Genomic DNA, 21,465 nt, shown 5'->3' with positions numbered 1-21,465 from the left:
AGATGAAGAGACAAGCTGTCCGATCTCCTAAATACTGCAACTGGATCTAAACTACTGAAATCAAACATGACACATGTAGGTGAATAAAAAGGTTAATTCGGGTTCAAAAGCCCCAATTTAACAATGAACAAGTGCATTTTGATTATGGTGAATGCATGTTGCATGATGACTTTTGGAATTACTTTTCGTTTCTGAATACATAGTGGGTATATCATAACCATACCATAACAGAGACAATGTGTATATTCTGGAGACACTTTTCCACGTAAATTGTATTACCCTGAACACGAAAGTGCACGGTAAACACATCCTTGTTCTAATGGTAAACATGTTCTAATGGTGACCCAGGAAGAAGAGTTTCTCATTACAAGCCTAGCAATTTACAAGATAATTAGTCATGTCCAGAGCAACTGAGAATTACATTCACAAATTCGCCCAATAAATTAATTTAAATATAACTGCAAAAAACTGTAAGAACTTTTATTCAAAATGTATCATATCATTGTGTGCATACAAACGATTAAAAACACACATAAAACTTGCATTGCATTCGGGGTTTTTTTATGGCAATATGTGAAGTGGATTTCAATGTCAAATTCACGTTCCTGTCACACTCAGAAATACTGTTGATCACATGTTGAATCCTTGACATCAATACTGCAAAAAGGAAGAATAAGAATGATGAAAAAACTGTCAATATTTTGAGTTGGAACCTGGACAAAAGGAAGCATGCACAGGGAGGGTGATCATTTTGCAAGTCAGTGAAATATTTCTCTCTAGAACAACCTCTGATAATATGAAAACATGGGATATCCCATCATTTAACAGGAAAGTTAACAACCTAAGAGCTCATATAAAGTTAAGAAGAAACAAAATGTGCTCAGAGGGGAAAAAGCTTGGAGTTGAGCTGAAGGACTAAACTCAGAATAGACAAAAAGTACTTTACAGCACTGGTTCTGGAAAATCAGTCGACAAAATACTGTTTTCATCACTACTAACAATTTTCAAAATGCCATACACTTAAATTATATTAGTACTACAATCCCCATGGAGTACTTACATTACTAATTGTCACAACAAAATATGAAATCAAATCATAAATGTTAATCACTATATCAGATGACTCAACTTCTGAAGGTTCAATGGCTTTCGTCTCAACATCAACTCTGCAAAAGTATTCTTTCACAGTGAAATAATCAGGGAAATGGGGAACATTCAAGGCAAGTTGATTTCAGCTACAAATGAGTATGACATGCATCTACACGAATCTTCAGTGTCATTACACATTTAACACCTTCCAGTCACTTAAAAATAGAATGGAAAATTTTATTTCAATAAAAATAAGACAGCATGGCCATGAATCATAATAATGACATTCTCCAAAGACAAATAAACATTCAAGGATGTAACATGCCTACCAGTTTGAGAGTCAATCAGTCATTGAACTTTACAATACTTACCTGAGATTCCCTGTATTCCTTAACACGTCTCCGTCCAATCACTGGGGTTAACCTGGTTGGGGGTGGGGAGCAAAAAGAAAAATGCAGTGATTTGTTTGACAGTTACAATGGGCTGCTGCTGCTTCTTCCAATCCTGTGCAGAAATCCTTGGTGCATACTCGCATGAATGATGACATATTCTCACTAGTGCAGACAGTATTGACATTATAAAATACATGTTTCACATCTATATTTACCTCCGCCAAGGGAGGAGGTTATGTTTTCGTTACCGTTAATTTGTCTGTGTGCGAAATAACTCAAAAAATTGTGTACGGATTTGGATGAAACTTGCATGAAAGATTGAGAATGACACAAGGAACAGATGATTCAATTTTGGTAGTGATCCGGGAATTTTTATGGATCTTACGAAGGATTTTCGACATTTTTGCAGGTAGGGTAAATGAACTTGGGAGTTCAAGCTGCGTATTTTTGAGGTTTTGATACGCGCATTAGAGTGCATGCTCGAGTTTCTGGTCCAGGGTGAGGTGGCTGCGCAGCTGGTATTGATGAAGTAACAAAAGGTTTCTATAATTGGGAAATTGGGGGATTTTCAGCATGCATGTATGGGTAAAAATCACTGATCTCTACAGAAGAACAAGGTCAGTGGTGGAAATAAGCTGCTTGGCGGAGGTCTGTGCTCTCAGAGTGCTTCTCTTGTTACAATTTTAAATGCTTGTGGCAAAGAGGGAATTCAGGGGGTCAACAGCAGGTATTACACTTTAACTCTCAATTCAATACAATATATGAAGACAGCAATAAATCAAATATGCATTCTTTCCTTTTCTTTTTTATGAACCAAACCATTAACCAAGTTGATGTATCTAGATAGTATGGAATGGCAATGACATCTTGTTTAGAGCTGAGAGTGGCTGCATTCCTACTAGGTACTGTTAAAAAATAAACTGTAAAATGAAAAATTTTCATCAGCATTGGAATGAACTACTGTATGGTAATGATAGTTCTATGACTTGCAATAACGATCTGGAAGGATGCAATAGACTTGTCTTGATGCAAAATGTTTTACGTTGATGTGGTATGGGGAAGGGGGAACACAAGTCACATTTTAGACAGAAAAGAACACTAGTAGATGCACATACCACAGTATAGTATACAAATATCGACTGCTGCAGAGGGAGATGGTAAAACTATTTGCACCGAGGTGATGTCTCAACAGTGCTATGTCCCGAGACGAAGTCGAGGGACATGGCACTGTTGAGACATCACCGAGGTCAAATAGTTTTACCATGGCCCGAAAGAAAGCAGTCGATATTTGTTTTATATCCCTCTCGAGCATTTTACTAGAGTAATGACGGTTCCCTTTTGGAAAAGTGTGCAGGTTTCGTGAACGATAAATCTAACGTTAGGCTGTAGCAGTGCAGCAGCAGTGCGTGCAGCGCGTAGCGAACGACACCGCTGCGCTGTTGTTGATTCTTACACACGAGCTACACTACAGCGTGCAAAACTCCGAAAGATCGAGGTCCAGGACTACGTTAGAAGTAGGCCTAAAGCGGCTTCGTTACCCAGATCATCTTCAAAATCGGTTTTAGTTTATTCCTAATTCGTACCTGATATGGTGTCCTCCTGCGATCATTCTTCCGTTACTGGAAGCAGTCACTTTGTCAATTGAGCTGAATGCATTGATCACGTATCACACGTCCACACGTTATTCACCGACCGGCCACGCCATCGCACCACACAGATTTCTGTAATGCTGTTGCACATCACACCGTGCGCTCTCTTAGCGCTAGCTAGCTAGCTACAAGCCACAGGACTGTCGCTCAAAAGTATCGCTACTACGCGCACTGCGTACATTCTTAAGTGAGAAATGTAGATATCGATCACACGATCACGATGGGTGCAAATCGTGGATTCCCAAAAGTACTATATCACGCTGGCTAGTAACCAATTGCACCGCATCCAGCTGCTCGTAGCTAGCTAGTAAAACTACACCATGTTCGTGCTCTGTACAATCCTATGGCAAGAAGCTTTACATGAGGGATATAATATCAGACAGCACTCATCATGCATCAAGGCCACTACCTCTAGCACAAAGGATACCCATATAATTTGATAAAAATAAGATCTACAGCTGGCAGCTTTGACGCAGTGCAAAGTTCAGTCCAGAGAACACAAACTTTCCAAAATTATTCATGAGGACACTCTAAGTGATATTCAGACTGATACATCAATTATTACAAGGATTATATCACCTACCATCTAGTAACACCTGGGGCATACTGGGCCATGTAGTAGAAGAGGAGGATTGGCTGCCTCGCGATCCAAACCTCATTGAGTCTGTTCGCCAAGGCAACCACTGTGAGTTCCACGCATCTTTCTGTGCTCATCAGGACTCGGTAGTTCCGATCTGCTGAGCCATCATATGACTTGGATGGAGGCTAGATGAAAGGGACATAACGAACAAAGAATTGACGACCCAAGGCACCATGGACACTGTATCCTGACAAGTTTTAATATCGTTGATATTCCCCTCTGCACCCTTCCCCATTACCCTCCTCAACTGATGACCTGTGAGTTCCACAAAGTTCTTTGGGAAAATGAGGTGGCAGGAGTCCAATATGTTTGTCTGAAAATATGTGTCTACTTGAGCAGGACACTTTCTAGCAGTCTATTGTTATTGTTTTGTTTGTCTGTCTGTGTGTTTGTGTGTGTGTGCTGTTCCATTTTTTCCTTGTATATTAAAAAAAAAAAGGCATTGACTATTGAAATACTTAACAAAATATGACATAAATTGAACTAGACCCGGAATTTATCAACACTGACAAATTAGGTGATCCGATCTTTTCTGAAATCAATGATTTGAGTCCTGATCCAAATATTCATGACCATACAGGTTTCAGCTGTGTTGACGGGACATTGGCCGTGTAATGTTTGGATTCTCATTTAGAAAAGGGAGTTAGACCTGCAGCCATCTTTGGTACCGAATTCCGTATACACTAACGGAAATACAGAATGAAGTATATTTGACCTTTGACCTCACTTTGCACACCCAAGATGGCGTCTGAGAGAAAAGTGATTATTTTATGAAATGATTCTTGTAACATGGTCTTTACGTGTGCAAAATATGGGAAAGACAGGACATGTATTCACCAAGATACAAGATGATACATTTATGACCTTTGACCCTAATTCAAATACCCAAGATGGTGTCCGATCAAGTAGTTGTTATTTTATGAAATAATGAACGTGACATGAACTAAATATATACTAAATATGTGGGTGATAGGGTATGTTTTTCTTGAGTTATTGCAAAGGAAGTTGCAGAAAGAAAGAAATATCTCCATACATCGGAGATAAGCTTATTTCAACCATGTTTTTTGACATGATTCTGTCTTCGTATGAAAAACAAAGGGCACACTAGCTATAGCGCAAAGTCTTAGCTACAACATGTTAAAATCTGGGAGGAATTCACCGAAAGGTAAGTGAGCTAGTGCTCGATAAACACAATCATGTCAATTTTCACATTGAAAAATTCCCTCCCATAGAGATAACACGTCATAACGAAGATAAAGAAAGAAGTACATATGACCTTTGACCCCAATTTGCACAGACAAGATGACATCTGAGCAAAAAGTGGTTATTCTGTGAACTGATCCTTGTAACATGGTCTTTGCGTGTGCAAAATATGGGAAAGATAGGACAGGTATTCACCGAGATACAGGATGAAACATTTATGACCTTTGACCCTAATTTACATACCCAAGATGGTGTCTGATCAAGTAGTTGTTATTTTATGAAAGAATGTACGTGACATGAACTAAACATGTGCAAAATATGGGATTGATAGCCATTGTTGTTGTTCATCTATTGCACAGAAAGTAGTAGAAAGAAAGAAAAACTAGAACCGGAATTTGTCAACACTGACAAATTAGGTGATCCGATTTTTTTTTTAATCAATGATTCGAGTCCTGATAGTGTAAAGTCTCAGCTACAACATGTTAAAATCTGAGAGAAATTCACCGAAGCATAAGTAAGATAGTGCTCGATAAAGAGAGTCATGTCAATTTTCACATCTAGAAAAATTCCCTCCCATAGAGATAACACGTCATAACGAAGATAGAACTAGAAATGTCGCTATGGCGACTGATGCCTCCGCTATAATGCATGATTCTCCCAATAGGCGTATAGTACAATGTCTTCACAATGTGTGATCCATGACAGTTTCACATAACTGGCAAAATATTGAAATGACAGGTTTGTCAGAAATGTCTTGAACTGGGTTTGCTTTAATTTTCTAAGAGTGCAGATACACATATTTGGGGAATTGAGAATTTTTACTTGAATTCTGACAGACCTTTTTATAAGTTTATGCACTGAGTAATTTCCAAGGTATGAAGAAAGAGTGTAATGACGGTACAAAATGGATTTTTTTTTTTTTGGAGGGGGGGAGGGGGCATTGAAACCTGGCCTTTGACCCTTAATCTTTGACCTTTGACCTTCCAGCTGGAAATTTCCACGAGAATCTCCATTAGGTAATGCATGTAATAAGTTTTGAAACTAATAATGCAAGCATTGCATATACTAGTATATGAGGGAAATAGTAAAATTTTGAGGAGTTGACCTTGACCTTTGACCCCTGACTATTGACCCATGACCCCTAAATTCCCTAGATAATCCCTGCCAGTCAGTACATGCACATGTACCAAGTTCCACGAGGATACATTGAACCATTTGCGAGAAAAGTGATATTGCAACATTTTCACCTAACCTTTGACCTTTTGACCTTTGACCTTATGACATGAAACTCTATCTGGAGAATCTTTACGCAGTAGTACATGTCCACACCAAGTTTCAAGAAAATACCTTTGGGCATTGCATAGATATGGGGGAAATTGCAACATTTATAGCATTTGACCTTGACCTTTTGACCTCTTGCCAATGTCACTAAAATCATATCAAATAATTGTCCCATCATACATCATCCTTGGACCAAGTTTGGTGAAAGCTGCTTCATCCAGTTTTGAGTTATCACGTAAACAGATAACAGATAAATTTTAGGATTTGACCTTGATCTTTGACCTTTGACCTCTGTCCAATTTCACTGAAAAACTAATTAAGTAATTGTCCCATTATACATCATCCTCCAACAAAGTTTGGTGAAATTTACTCCATCCAGTCTTGAGTTATCGCGTAAACGGATACAATTTCATGATTTGACCTTGACCTTTGACCTTTGACCTTTAGCCGATTTCACCCAAAATCTAATCAAATAATTGCCCCATCATACTTCATACTTGGACCAAGTTTGGTAAAATTCCAGTAAATATTACTCAAGTTATCGCGTAAACGAAAGCGGACGTACAGACGTACGGACGTACGGACGGACGGACAACCCGAAAACATAATGCCTCCGGCACCACTTCGTGGCGGAGGCATAAAAAGAAGTACATATGACCTTTGACCCCACTTTGCACAAACAAGATGGCATCTGAGCAAAATGTGGTTATTTTATGAAATGATTCCTGTAACATGGTCTTTACGTGTGCAAAATATGGGAAAGATAGGACATGTATTAATCAAGATACATGATGAAACATCTATGACCTTTGACCCTAATTTACATACCCAAGATGGCGTCTGATCAAGTAGTTGTTATTTTATGAAATAATGTTCGTGACATGAACTAAACATATGCAAAATATGGTGGTGATAGGGTATGTTTTTCTTGAGTTATTGCACAGAAAGTTGCAGAAAGACAGAAATATTTCAATACATCGAAAATAAGCTTTAATTTCAACCAAGTTTTTAGACATGATCCCGACAACGTATGAAAAAACGAAGGGCACACAGACGATAGCCCTACGTCTCAGCTACAACATATTAAAATCTTAGAGAAATTCACCGAAGCATAAGTGAGCTAGTGCTCGATAAAGATAGTCATGTCAATTTTCATTTCCAGAAAAACTGCACTCCCATTAAGATAATACGTAAACTGGTCAAATTTGACAAGATTACTTTCAATCCAATATTATGAGGTGATGCCGTCATCTAATCAAAACGTTGTTATCATATTAATGAAAGAGCATTTAGTAAGCTACAACATACTGAAATCTGGGTGAAAATTGGCAAAGGATAAGTGAGATACACTCGAGTGAACTTGTAATTTGATGACGTCATTTTGAAAATTTACTCTTTTTATTTTATTAAGAAATTTGATATCTTTTAATCATTTTTCCAGCATCGCCAACCCATGAAATAATATGTACAACTCATCAGCTTTCAGAATATGTAAAGAAAATGGGGGGTCATCGTCCATCCTGACGAGTAAAATCGGATTTAAAATTGGCAGTTTTTTGGCATTGTTGCACTGTATATCGCCATTGACGCGCGCGCGGAATTTCAACTTTGACGGGCCCGTATGACGTCATATTGAGTGGGATTGACTTGAAACTTGGTAGAAATATTCCTTGACATTTCAGGCATCCGATAAGAGTAAAAAAACGGGAAATTTCTATTGCATAAGAGCTGTGCGTGCATATATGTGCGCGCGCGTACGCGTCCGTCCAATTTTTTCAATTTTTCAAAAAATGCTCCAAATCGTCTGAAACGTATGCAAAAAAAAAATTTGAGCTCGATTTGAGCATACAAATATTTCAACGCACGCGTACGCGCACGCTTTAAGGATAAATATGAATTTTGAGAATATGAGTAGAATGCGCTTGACTTGAAATATATGTGACGTAAATTTCATTGAAAAATTCCATTCCATTAATGAGATATGATTGAGAATGTGTTTTCATATAATGACGTCATAGTGACGTCACGGTCGACTGATCACTTTGATTTTAGTTCGATTGCCGTCTTTGGGAGACGATACATATATGGTATAAGTTTGAAATTGATAGGAAGAGGACTTTCTGAGCTAATCGATGCACAAATTTTGGGGAGAAATAAGAAGAAAAAGAAGAAGAAGAAGAAAGAATCCGTACAAAAACAGAAGGTGATCCGAGAGGATACTCGGATCACCTAATAAAGAAAAAATTGTTATTTTATAGAAATTTGAAGGAGAAGCATAAAAAAATCAGAGAAAGATAAAGTTAGGAAGGGAGATTAAGACTAACTAAAGAAAAAGAAGAAAAAAAAGTGTTTGAAAAAAATATTGGCAGGGGTGAGCCTCGAACCAGGGACCTTAGGATTACGAGTCGGATGCGCTATGCAATGACCTATTTCATGCTCCATAGGCCCTGTGTATTAAGCAAAATGACGCTGCATCGAAGCCGCGTGCCATTTTCAACCAAGTTTTTCGACGTGATGCCGACGTCGTATGAAAAAATGGAGGGCACACTCACGATAGCCCAAAGTCTCAGCTATAACATACTAAAATCTGGTAAAAATTCACCGAAGCATTAGTGAGCTAGTGCTCGAAAAAGATAGTCATGTCAATGTTCACTGCCAAAAAAACTGCTCTCCCATTAAGATAACACGTAAACTGGTCAAATCTTACAAGGATACTTTCAATCCATTTTTACGAGGCGATAACGTCATCCAATCAAAATGTTGTCTTTACAATAATGAAAGAGCATTTCATAAGCTACAACATACTGAAATCTGGGTGAAAATTAGAAAAGGATAAGTGAGATACGCTCGAGTGAACTTGTAATTTGATGACGTCATTTTGAAAATTTACTTTTTTTATTTTATTAAGAAATTTGATGTCTTTTAATCATTTTTCCAGCATCGCCAACCCATGAAATGACATGTACAACTCATCAGCTTTCAGAATATGTAAATAAAATGAGGGGTCACCGTCCATCCTGACAAGTAAAATCGGATTGAAAATTGGCGGTTATTTGGCATTGTTGCACTGTATATCGCCATTGACGCGCGCGCGTAATTTCAACTTTGACGGGCCCGTATGACGTCATATTGAGTCGGATTGACTTGAGACTTGGTAGAAATATTCCTTGACATTTCAGGCAGCCGATAAACGTGAAAAAACGGGAAATTTCATTGCATATGAGCTGTGCATGCGTACATGTGCGCGCGCGTACGCGTCCGTCCAATTTTTTCAATTTTTCAAAAAATGCTCTAAATGGTCTGAAACGTGTGCAAAAAAAAATTTGAGCTCGATTTGAGTATACAAATATTTTAATGCGCGCGTACGCGCACGTTTTAAGGTATAGATGAATTTTGAGAATATGAGTAGAATGCCCTTGACCTGAAATATATGTGACGTAAATTTCATTGAAAAATTCCATTCCATTAATGAGATATGATTGAGAATGTGTTTTCATATAATGACGTCATAGTGACGTCACGGTCGACTGATCACTTTGATTTTAGTTCGATTGCCGTCTTTGGGAGACGATACATATATGGTATAAGTTTGAAATTGATAGGAAGAGGACTTTCTGAGCTAATCGATGCACAACTTTTGGGGAGAAATAAGAAGAAAAAGAAGAAGAAGAAGAAAGAATCCGTACAAAAACAGAAGGTGATCCGAGAGGATACTCGGATCACCTAATAAAGAAAAAATTGTTATTTTATAGAAATTTGAAGGAGAAGCATAAAAAAATCAGAGAAAGATAAAGTTAGGAAGGGAGATTAAGACTAACTAAAGAAAAAGAAGAAAAAAAGTGTTTGAAAAAAATATTGGCAGGGGTGAGCCTCGAACCAGGGACCTTAGGATTACGAGTCGGATGCGCTATGCAATGACCTATTTCATGCTCCATAGGCCCTGTGTATTAAGCAAAATGACGCTGCATCGAAGCCGCGTGCCATTTTCAACCAAGTTTTTCGACGTGATGCCGACGTCGTATGAAAAAATGGAGGGCACACTTACGATAGCCCAAAGTCTCAGCTATAACATACTAAAATCTGGTAAAAATTCACCGAAGCATTAGTGAGCTAGTGCTCGAAAAAGATAGTCATGTCAATGTTCACTGCCAAAAAAACTGCTCTCCCATTAAGATAACACGTAAACTGGTCAAATCTTACAAGGATACTTTCAATCCATTTTTACGAGGCGATAACGTCATCCAATCAAAATGTTGTCTTTACATTAATGAAAGAGCATTTCATAAGCTACAACATACTGAAATCTGGGTGAAAATTAGAAAAGAATAAGTGAGATACGCTCGAGTGAACTTGTAATTTGATGACGTCATTTTGAAAATTTACTTTTTTTATTTTATTAAGAAATTTGATGTCTTTTAATCATTTTTCCAGCATCGCCAACCCATGAAATGACATGTACAACTCATCAGCTTTCAGAATATGTAAATAAAATGAGGGGTCACCGTCCATCCTGACGAGTAAAATCGGATTGAAAATTGGCGGTTTTTTGGCATTGTTGCACTGTATATCGCCATTGACGCGCGCGCGTAATTTCAACTTTGACGGGCCCGTATGACGTCATATTGAGTCGGATTGACTTGAGACTTGGTAGAAATATTCCTTGACATTTCAGGCAGCCGATAAACGTGAAAAAACGGGAAATTTCATTGCATATGAGCTGTGCGTGCGTACATGTGCGCGCACGTACGTGTCCGTCCAATTTTTTCAATTTTTCAAAAAATGCTCTAAATGGTCTGAAACGTGTGCAAAAAAAAATTTGAGCTCGATTTGAGTATACAAATATTTTAATGCGCGCGTACGCGCACGTTTTAAGGTATAGATGAATTTTGAGAATATGAGTAGAATGCCCTTGACCTGAAATATATGTGACGTAAATTTCATTGAAAAATTCCATTCCATTAATGAGATATGATTGAGAATGTGTTTTCATATAATGACGTCATAGTGACGTCACGGTCGACTGATCACTTTGATTTTAGTTCGATTGCCGTCTTTGGGAGACGATACATATATGGTATAAGTTTGAAATTGATAGGAAGAGGACTTTCTGAGCTAATCGATGCACAACTTTTGGGGAGAAATAAGAAGAAAAAGAAGAAGAAGAATCCGTACAGAAACAGAAGGTGATCCGAGAGGATGCTCGGATCACCTAATTAGAAGGAAACAAAATGAGTTTTTCATCGTGGATAAAATCCTTTTTTTCTCAAACATATAAAAGACATATTTAAAAACAATAGAAAGATTTGGTAGAGGGCAACAGAAAATCCTTAAATCAAAGAACAGGTGTCTTCTTAAAGTGCCTTGGAGTATGGAACCCAGAAACAATTCTCACCCTGCTGAAATCCTCCCTGTATGCATTTTCAACAATGCTGGAGACCACAGGGCCAGGACACACCATTGTAACACCTATATTCTTGTTGGACAGCTCACTCCTGACCGTGTCAAAGAAACCCTAGAATGATAAAAAGATGAAAGTGGGATGGGGAGTCAAAAGTGTGAATAATGCGTCACCAGAATATTCAGTCACACATAACGGACAAGAAAAACATTAGAACCTACATGCAATCACTATTCATGATGAAAGTGAAGTAGCATATCTGAAATATCTAACATTAAATGAAAACAACTATGAGAAGTTTTTACTAATGTTTCAAAGGTGTCCAGCTCAGAATAAGCTAGAAGCGGAGAGCAAACAATTGTGTGTACAATAAGGCAGCAGGTATGCTTTGTCTCATCTTACTGTTCGTAATACCTCCGCCAAGGGAGGTTATGTTTTCATTGGCATTGTTTGTTCGTTGGTTTGTTCGTTTGTTTGTCCATGTGCAAAATAACTCAAAGAGTTGTAAACGTATTTGGATGAAACTTGCAGGTAAGGTTGAGAATGACACATGGAACAGATTATTAAATTTTGGTAGTGATCCGGGAATTTTTATGGATTTTATGAATGATTTTCAATATTTTGGCAGGTAGGGTCAATGAACTAGGGAGTTCAAGCTGCACATTTTTTGAGGTTTGCATACACGTTTAAAAGTGCATGTTCTAGTTTCTGCTAGGGCGAGTCGCCCTGCACAGCTGGAATTGATGATGTAACAAAAAGCTTCTATAGTGGGAAATCGGGCGATTTTCAGCACGCATATGTGTGGGTCATGTGTGGGTGGAAATCACTGATCTCTATGGAAGAACAAGATCAGTGGTGGGAATGACCTTCTTGATGGAGGTCTGTGCTCTCAGAGTGCTTCTCTAGTTTGGATTTGTTGTTTTTCACTCTTACTGAGGAAGAAGCTTCCATCAATAGTGATATCACGGACAACTCTATAGAGTTCAGTGTACATATGCAGCACTTATGAACTACGCTTTGCACATCAACCACACACACATGAATTCACATGGTACTCACATGCATGCCATGTTTGGATGCACAGTAGGCAGAAGAGAGCGGGGCTGGCATCTTCCCTGTAGCACTGCTTATATTGACAATCTGCCCAAAGCCATTGCGGATCATGACGGGTAGGGCAGCCTTGCAGAGCGAGATGGGACCCAGCAGGTTGACATTGAGGATGGCCCTGTCCACTTCAAACTTGCAGTCCTCCACAAGTGCCCGCTGGCTGCGCCCACTGTTGTTGATCAGGACATCAATCTGCAGCAGATGCAAAAGGCCATATCGATGACGTGATTGTATGCTTTACAATCCTGACTAAGACTGCACTACCTTTCACCATTTAAAGCTGCAGCTGTACAGGTAGAATTTAGTTCAAATGGTAAAGGACCTCAATATTGATCAAATGGTTGTGATTTGAATTGGAAACCTATGTAAGCGCTGCATTTTCACTGTGGTGGACTCAGTAGGGTGAAATGATGCACACTGTATGCTTATCAATTAATTTTTAATCTAACTCGGTGCTACATAGCCTCAAGTTGTGTAGTTAATTCATATCATGTAGAGTATGAATCACATACTTTTTCTGTGAAATCATGGACTCCCCCAAATATTTTGTTTTCCCATATCAGGACTGCAAGTCGTATCTTCTTCATGACCAAGAATAGCAAACATATTTACTTTTTATCCCATTGTTGTTTTCCTCCTAAACAGTTGTACAAGTCCCAAAGTACTAGACATTACACTCTCTATTAGCATATGGTGCATACAGTACCTTCTCACAATGGAGGGAGAAGAAAGGAAGGAAAAAGAAATGGAGAAAGAGGATGATGAAGAGGATACTGTAAAAGTGGAAATTTTCGCGGGTTTCGCGCAACCAGACGCCAGCGCGAAAATAAAAGCATGTGAATATTTTTACATGATATATGTTCCAGTAGTTAATGGCCTGATTCCGCGGAATTAAAAACACACGAAATCCATCTTACCCGGCCGAGTGCGAAAAAATTACTCGCGCGAAAATATCCACTTTTACAGTACCAGGTAGTGGAGAAAGGGAACGCTTAATACTCACTGTGTCATATCTCTCAACAATCGATGCGGCTAGCTTTGAGTGGCTGTCATACTGTGTGGCGTCCATAGGGAGGACATACACATCATCTGGACTCACGCCTGGGAAGCTGATGCACTTTTGGTAGACTCTGTTCAGCTCGTTGAGCCTGCGAGCTGATAGAACGACTTTAGCACCCTGCAAAAAGCAAACGCACTTTCACGAAGTAGTTCAGGACACTCCAATTCAGGGTGTTGGAATTAAAATCTAGTCTGTTTAGTGTCTCTGGATTAATATTTACTTCAACTAAAAGCAATTGCCAAAATTTGCAAGATAATCCGTTTATTATGCACTTTGCTCCAAAATAATGTTCTTCTTGTGATATACTTGCATTATATGCAACTAAATTGCCTCATTTCCTTTTATATAAGACATACTTCATCACTGTCATCCCTTTTTGTCACCTTTACACTAGTCTGTTGTGAGGGGATAGAAAAGGCAACTACCAGTTTGCACTAGTTGCTACAGTTAAAGTCATTAAAAATGTTACTGTTATCATTACCTTCTGTGCAAGCTGATAGGCAAGTTCTTCCCCAATCCCACTGGAAGCACCTGTAATCCAGATCACTCTGCCCTGTAAGTTATCTGTTGGATGACAGGCACAATGTAGAGCATGGTTGGTGATGAGACATTGTAATATTGTGTCAACTGTATGAAAAAACATTTAATATGAATACAAATGAAGCAAAGGTCCTGTTCAAATATCAACTTGTCCTGCTCATGTATTTAAAAATAAAGCCCGGTTGGCAAAAGAGACTTATATAACATATTTGAACATTAATGAAACAAAGCTGATGTTATAACAGATGGTGGCTTGCCAAACATGCCACCACAAGCACAAGCTTATGTTCACATATGCATGGAACGACTGCACAGATTTTGTCGATGCCTATAATTGTACTGTGTCGGCTCCATATCACACAAACAAAATTTAGCTCACTGTCCTTACATGAACCTCTCTCTCACTTTCAGAGATTGCCAGTGGGAGGAACTTAAGTGATTGGACAGTTGCTTTACCTAACACCAAAATAAAGATGGCCCTTGAAGAACAATCACATTAACATGAGCCCCACACTTGTAGACTACAGAATATATTTCCTCAGCAGGCAGCAAAGATTAATTTGTAGGCCTTGCCAGACAAGCTTTGGACAAATTTTGAAACTAGATATTATTGGTTAGGCTGTTCTGTAAAATGCGTCTCAAGCAGAAAATCTACATCCAGAATGACAGTATCTTGACATGGAAACATATTACTATTACTTGGTAGCAAATTTTTTATTCTTGGATAATGATTTTTATGCTCAAACATTTTATTGAAGTAAAGGTCAACTTACCCCCATTGTCTCCAAAGCTATCATAAAGCATTAGTGTGAGGTCTCCATCGGAGACCATCAGAATAAAGAAACAGACAACAAACGTCACCAGCAGCATGAGGGAGATAAAGTAGAGGATGCGAATGGAGAGGAGAATGAAGACTGCTGCGAGACACAGTGCAATGAGATAAACTGTTTGGAGAGCCATGTCTACTTCCAGTGCTGCTTGGATCACCCGATGATGTGAGAAACTTGAACCTGCAGTATTGAAAACACACACACACACACACACACACACACACAGAAACATTAAAAGAATTGAAAATGAAGAGTACAGAAATGACTATTGAAAGCAGGGAATGATTTTACTTCACAAATTTGATTAGCAGTTTTGATCAAAGGGAAAGCACACTGTACTTTTAACATACTTCTGCTACCTGTACAGTTTAGTCCTTTGTAAAATAAAAAAACCTACAGACAAGAAATTTTGTATAGCAATCAGCCTATAATTCCAAGTATGAAAAAAGGCTACATAGCAAATTGTGATGTGATACCAGGAAAAAAATATTCCCTGCTGAGTAACAATTTTCGTGACATGTACATTCAAAGTTTGCCTAACACTAGAGGAGATCTATTCTAATAGTAATGACATGTTACTGTTAGACTAGCCTGACCAGACCGCTGTGCAAAGCACAGCGGTCTGACATGTATTAGTGTTTAAACGTTGTAAACGACCGTCACTATTGACGGCAAAATCACATAAAATACCTTTTATTTTGTTTGATTTTAAGAGTAAGGTAATTTTTACCACTCACCTACAGCGTATTTTCCTGATGGTTGAGTTGAATTCCGCGTTTTGTTGGTATCCAGACCTTATTTTTGAATTTTTCGGAGTAGATTGTGCGGTGGCATCTTTTCCTTCGAGAGCTTCACAAAATCAACAAACTACCACGCATGCGGAACCGAAAGTGGTTGCGTTTTACGTACGCCCGTGCGTCTTATGTGTTACGTACGTAAAGCTACAGCACTCGTATCCGCGCGTGCTTCGCCGGCAATGATTTGACCTTTTTATGGGTCACCCCGACTAGCTCATCACTTCCGCTCCCCGACCAGCTACGTTGTAGTATACGAGAGTGAATGCCATTCAAATAACACGCAGATGAGGAGTGAAGCAATACGGACGTTTACAGACCTGACTTTAGCCATGGATTTCGGTGAGTTTTTGACGTAATTAAACAAAAAATCGCATACCGATTATTGAATGATTATCATAGATTACGGGGATTCCTTATATTTTCGTTTTCCACAATTAATAAAGATATTCATTAAGGAAACGCACACCCACCGCTGAAAAATAACGTCTGCGAAGGAATAGACGTGCAGCCACTGTCGCTTCACGACAGTGGCTGCGTGTAGTTACTGTTTTAGACCAGATCTGGGTATAGACTTTTGTCTGATTTAAATTCTGATGTAGACCCCACCAATTCTCCAAGTCACAGTGTTTGTTCTCACCTTCCAAGCAACACGCTCAGTTGTCTACTGCTGACTGTTTATATACATGGTACATTGTTCACTCAGTTCAGTTCAGGAATCAGCAGGGGGGGGGGGGTCAGGAGTATCCTTGACCTTGGCTGCCAGTTGATGTATAATTTCTAAAATTCTAAAAATCTATGCATGGGACCCCCATCCCACTGTTCTGTTTAGTTTACACCGTCCGTGTTAACTGATATGTTGTTCCCAGGGCAGGTGCAAAGGTGACAGGCATGGCAAGAGCAGAGTCACGAGACGGTCGTCCAGGCCATGCCAGTAGGCACCTGCACCCTACGCCTACTGCCGGTCAAGGTCCAGGCCAGCGCGCGGCCCCGGAGCGATCCGGTCCGCACTTCTCTACCGTGTACCTGCCAGTGCAGTGAGGAGTCTGGAGTGGGAGCCGTGTATGCATGTTGAGCGTAAATTCGGCAGACGCGCAACATACAACATGGTCCGTCATGGAGCTACCAACGCAACAACTTACGTTGTGATCGTGGTGATATTTAGCTATCTATGGAGAAATAAAACTTACCTTATATAACTGGATGATCTCTGTCAACTACTAGTCCGTGCAGTCTTAACTCAAATAAAATGAAACTCAGTTTTTGCGATCATTCCCTTGAATTAAACGGTCACCTACACGCCTGCAGCTATATCCCGGTGATCCATTTGTCCAAAATTAGCGCTAAAAAATAATTGTTCAGAAGTCAACCGGGAATATGGAATGCCATATGCGTGACAGAAGATTAGAATACAACTTCGCAAGCTTGTTTTGTGTTTAGAAATCAATTTAGTTTTTATATATAGATCTAGAGCTTTTGGCTTTTATTCAGCGACCACGCTAATGATACAAATTGGTTACTAGTATTTTGGGTCATGCACTTTCAATGATAAGACACCTGGCAGGTTTGTTTTCAAACATTCTCGGATCATTCCCTACTTTTAGATAACAGATCTTTGTTGTAATCAAGCCCTCATTTTGCACGCATCTTGTCCGAAGTGGATTGGGTGGAATGGCAGTCATATCCAGTGGCGGATCCAGGGGGAGAGCACCGGGCGTGCGCCCCTCTTAATTTTTTGTTAAAACAAAAGAAATAAAAAGATAAAAAAATGGGGGAGGGGCGCGTACGCCCCCTTTTAATTTTGTAAAGGTGCCCCCTCTTTAATGAATTCCTGGATCTGCCCTTGATATCTGACAACAGTGGCAGATCCAGATCGAGGGGGCGCACCGGGCGCGCGCCCCTCTTTACTTTTGGTTGAAACAAAAGAAATAAAAAGGAAAAAATGGGTAGGGGGGTGCGTGCATGCCCCCTTTCATTTTGCAAAGGCGCCTCCCCTTTACGGAATTCCTGGATCCGCCCCTGGACAACTCAGCAATAGATTACTGATCTCATAATAATCATATGAACCACGGAGATGTGTATCAAGTATATAAAGCAGAGGGATAGGCCTATTATTAATCTATTTTCCGCTCCAAGTCAAGAGTTGATTTATAATTGATTCCATGGGGACACAACAGAAAATGTAATTGCTTATCAATACAATTTCTAGGATAATTTGGTAGCATCCTTATAATTGACATTATGATACATGTTGAATGTAACGTGATAGTGACAGACGACCGTAAATCACATCCATCAGTGCAGTATATAAAATACATTGATGGATAGTCTAAAATCCGTGATAAGCGATAGGAACGAAATAAAAAAAAAGATAAAAAGAGGATGATTATAGCTATATACGTTTGCATTTTCAAAGAAAGTGTTCTATGAGTCTTTGGACCTACTTCAACTATTTGAAGGTTTTTGATAATGATCATGCGCATTCTTCAATCCTTTCACTGAACATTTGCATCAAAATGAATCATAATCTTATAGAATAGAAGTTATATTCCGAAATTCGATTTCTTGTCTCACTGTATATATTAAATAGCCTACACAGAAAGATGAACATAGATATTAGGTAAACTAGCTGTGGCGGATCAAGGCAAAGGTGCACAGGTGCCCCCTATCGGCATATACCTATATTCATTTTGTTCTAATTTATGTATTCTTTTTTACTACTTTAGTCAAATTGCCTTTAATGCACGGGCTTTCATATATATTTTCTTCGATATCATGCACTGTCAAAATATATATTTCATTATCATCTTCATCTTAGAGTATGTATACCGGTAGCATACCAGGCAAGTCCACCTTCATATACATGTGGGTTGAGTGAAAGCAGCAATATTAGTAGAACACATCAGTGAGAGTTTGAGGATAATTAGACAATCCGTTCAACAGTTATGAATTTATGAAGTATCTGCGCAGTCACTATATGCTGGATGAGAAGACTACTACTGTGTGTGATGTCACATGCGTATGTATACAACAATATAAGGAAAATAAAAAGAGAATTTCACAAAAATTTACTTTTTGAATAAAGCTCACATTTCTTCGACATGTTACTGACATGTTAAGGGTAATATTATTCCTCCTGCCTTCTGACACAGAGAAGTCGAGTGTTCTTTTGTTATGCGAGAAAAATGGAAATAGGTCGAATTTTCTTTATTCTTTCTTTATATCGTTGTACACATTGTGACATCACAAGCTATAGTAGTCTTCTCATCCAGCCGTGACTCAGCAGAAACTTCAAAAATTCATAACTTTTGAACGGATTGTCCGATTTTCCTCAAACTCTCACTGATGTGTTTTACTAATATTGCTGCATTCACTCAACCCACATGTCCTATGAAGGTGAACTTGTCCTTTAATTAGGACCTCGATTATCTAGCCACGTCGGGACCGCTGGGAGTCCAGATGAGTCGATTTGGCCGGAAAAGAGAGATATATGCTCATGCAAATACAGCATTTACTGGCCTCATAAACCATTGGCTCTAGCATATTATAAGGTAACAAGGCGATATGTGATATCCCTGCGATTGTTTGTTTGATTAATATTGACCGACAATGAGATCAATATTGCAACTGCGTCGAATACAGCTGCATACTTAGTAGTTACTGCCGCTGCATGTTACTAATGAGCACTTGACACGGTTTACTACGGCACTGAGCCTTTGCGTCTCCTGAACTTGACTTTAAAAGTTACAGTCAGCTGCGATTATCAGAATATGTTCCGTCATTGTATTCGCACGATAATGGTTGAACGTGTGTTTGTTTTGAGTGCTTTGTTGCTGAAAACATAAGATTCAGCCAGTCGATGTCCGGATGACAGAGAATCCGGATAATCGATGGCCGGATAATCAAGGTACTAACACATTTTGTTATAAAAAAATATATTTTCAAATTTTAAACATGATAATACACGAATTTAGACTGGTACAGAGGCTAATTGCTTTAGGAAAACAGTTCAGGTAATTTATGCTTTAAAAAAAAAAAAAAAAGAAGTTTATACACCCGATTGAAAAGTGATATACAGTATAGATGGTAGAATGTATTTCCGCATGTTAAGTGTATATAGGCATGCAATCTATCTATAGAGATGCCCTGCGTGGTATGGAGTGTAACTCGGCGGACTGACTCATGATTGACTATTATACGTATAAAGCACCGTTCTGGACGAAAGAAAAAAAAATGCAACAAGTTGACCTATAAAATTCACCGTCCCCCTTTCGTGTTTATTTGTAAGTCGATACAGTTCAGTGTTGAATTAAAGACTGAGTAGGGCCTATATGTGAAAAGGATGCATGTTTCACGAACAATCTCAGTTGATGTCAAATTAAACTTACTCCATTTCATTCATTGATCTACAAAAAAAAAAGGCGCTCACATGATGTGAATCAAACTGAATTGAAAGTCACAAAAGTGGCATTTGGTCTGGTAATTTACGATTTTAGCCAAGCCACGAACATCCTACAATAACTTTTGTTGTTGATGATATTATACAGTTCATCCTTGAGTTTTACGGTGGAAAGGGCCTCAGGTATATCACTCTATAGGCCTATATATCATCTTTAAATTGAAGAGTTTGAACTCAAAACGAGTTAAGCGCCGTTAAAAAGATCAAAGTATACCATGCAGTGTCACTGTCAAAATAAAACCTTTCCAATTATATCTCAGCTATTGCATAACAATCCCGGGTCTTTTATTCACTGAAAAACCAATGATTTTAGTAAGTGTTTTGCCTCTGAGTGCTCTAAAAATTCGAATTTTGATTTTGTTTTAAAAAGTACAAACGTCCCCACTCGGTCGTTCCGCTCCCTCGCTGCTTGTCCCCCCCCCCCTCCCCCTCCCCCTCCCCCCTCCCCCTCCCCCCCCCCCCATATCAAAATCCCGGATCTACCACTATATCCTTTGATGCTTTGGAAAAAAAAAAAACTCAAGACCCACTTTTTTTATTTAGATTGACAATTGTTTAGTATATTATACGAATATTGTTTGATTGCTTACTGTTCTTATGTTATATTATGTTGTAACGTAACATTCTGTTTCCACAGCGCCATGAGTGTCTTTATATACTAATGAGCTCTTTTTAAGAGATCATTAATGATAATGATAATAATAATGATAATGATAATAATTATAAGAATAAGAATAAGAATAAGAATAAGAATAATAAGAATAAGAATAACTATAACAATAATAACAATAAAAAACAATAATGATAATGATGATGATGATCATCATCATCATCATTTTAATTAACTGGGAATGGAAACCATAAATCACCCTTCGATTTCAAATGTATTCATATCATTACATCTTCCATTTGTCATTTTCACATAACATAATCATCCATCTTCTTTAACACCAGATACGTTATCTTGTACTGGGGTAGGGCAAATTTCAGGACCCCAATAGAACTCATGGGAATGAAAGAAAG

At 38.6% G+C, this 21,465-nt stretch overlaps 1 protein-coding gene across 1 annotated transcript; it reads right to left on the bottom strand.

Annotated features, from left to right (window-relative positions):
- Positions 1-651: 651 nt before the first annotated feature.
- LOC139715329 (dehydrogenase/reductase SDR family member 7-like) lies at positions 652-15,319 on the bottom strand. Its single transcript, XM_071626906.1, has 8 exons — positions 15,133-15,319; positions 14,301-14,383; positions 13,763-13,936; positions 12,712-12,951; positions 11,647-11,766; positions 3,714-3,895; positions 1,461-1,512; positions 652-657 (listed from the first exon to the last, which is right to left on the bottom strand). The coding sequence occupies exons 1-8, from the start codon at positions 15,317-15,319 to the stop codon at positions 652-654; spliced, it is 1,044 nt and encodes a 347-aa protein (XP_071483007.1).
- Positions 15,320-21,465: the final 6,146 nt, after the last annotated feature.

Source organism: Diadema antillarum, unplaced genomic scaffold, assembly GCF_040938485.1.
Source record: "Diadema antillarum isolate AM-2024a unplaced genomic scaffold, OU_Dant_1.0 scf00000046, whole genome shotgun sequence".
NCBI classification, from domain to species: domain Eukaryota; kingdom Metazoa; phylum Echinodermata; class Echinoidea; order Diadematoida; family Diadematidae; genus Diadema; species Diadema antillarum.
The sequence above is the reverse complement of the archived record's forward strand: the minus strand, read 5'-3'. Positions and strand labels throughout refer to the sequence as shown.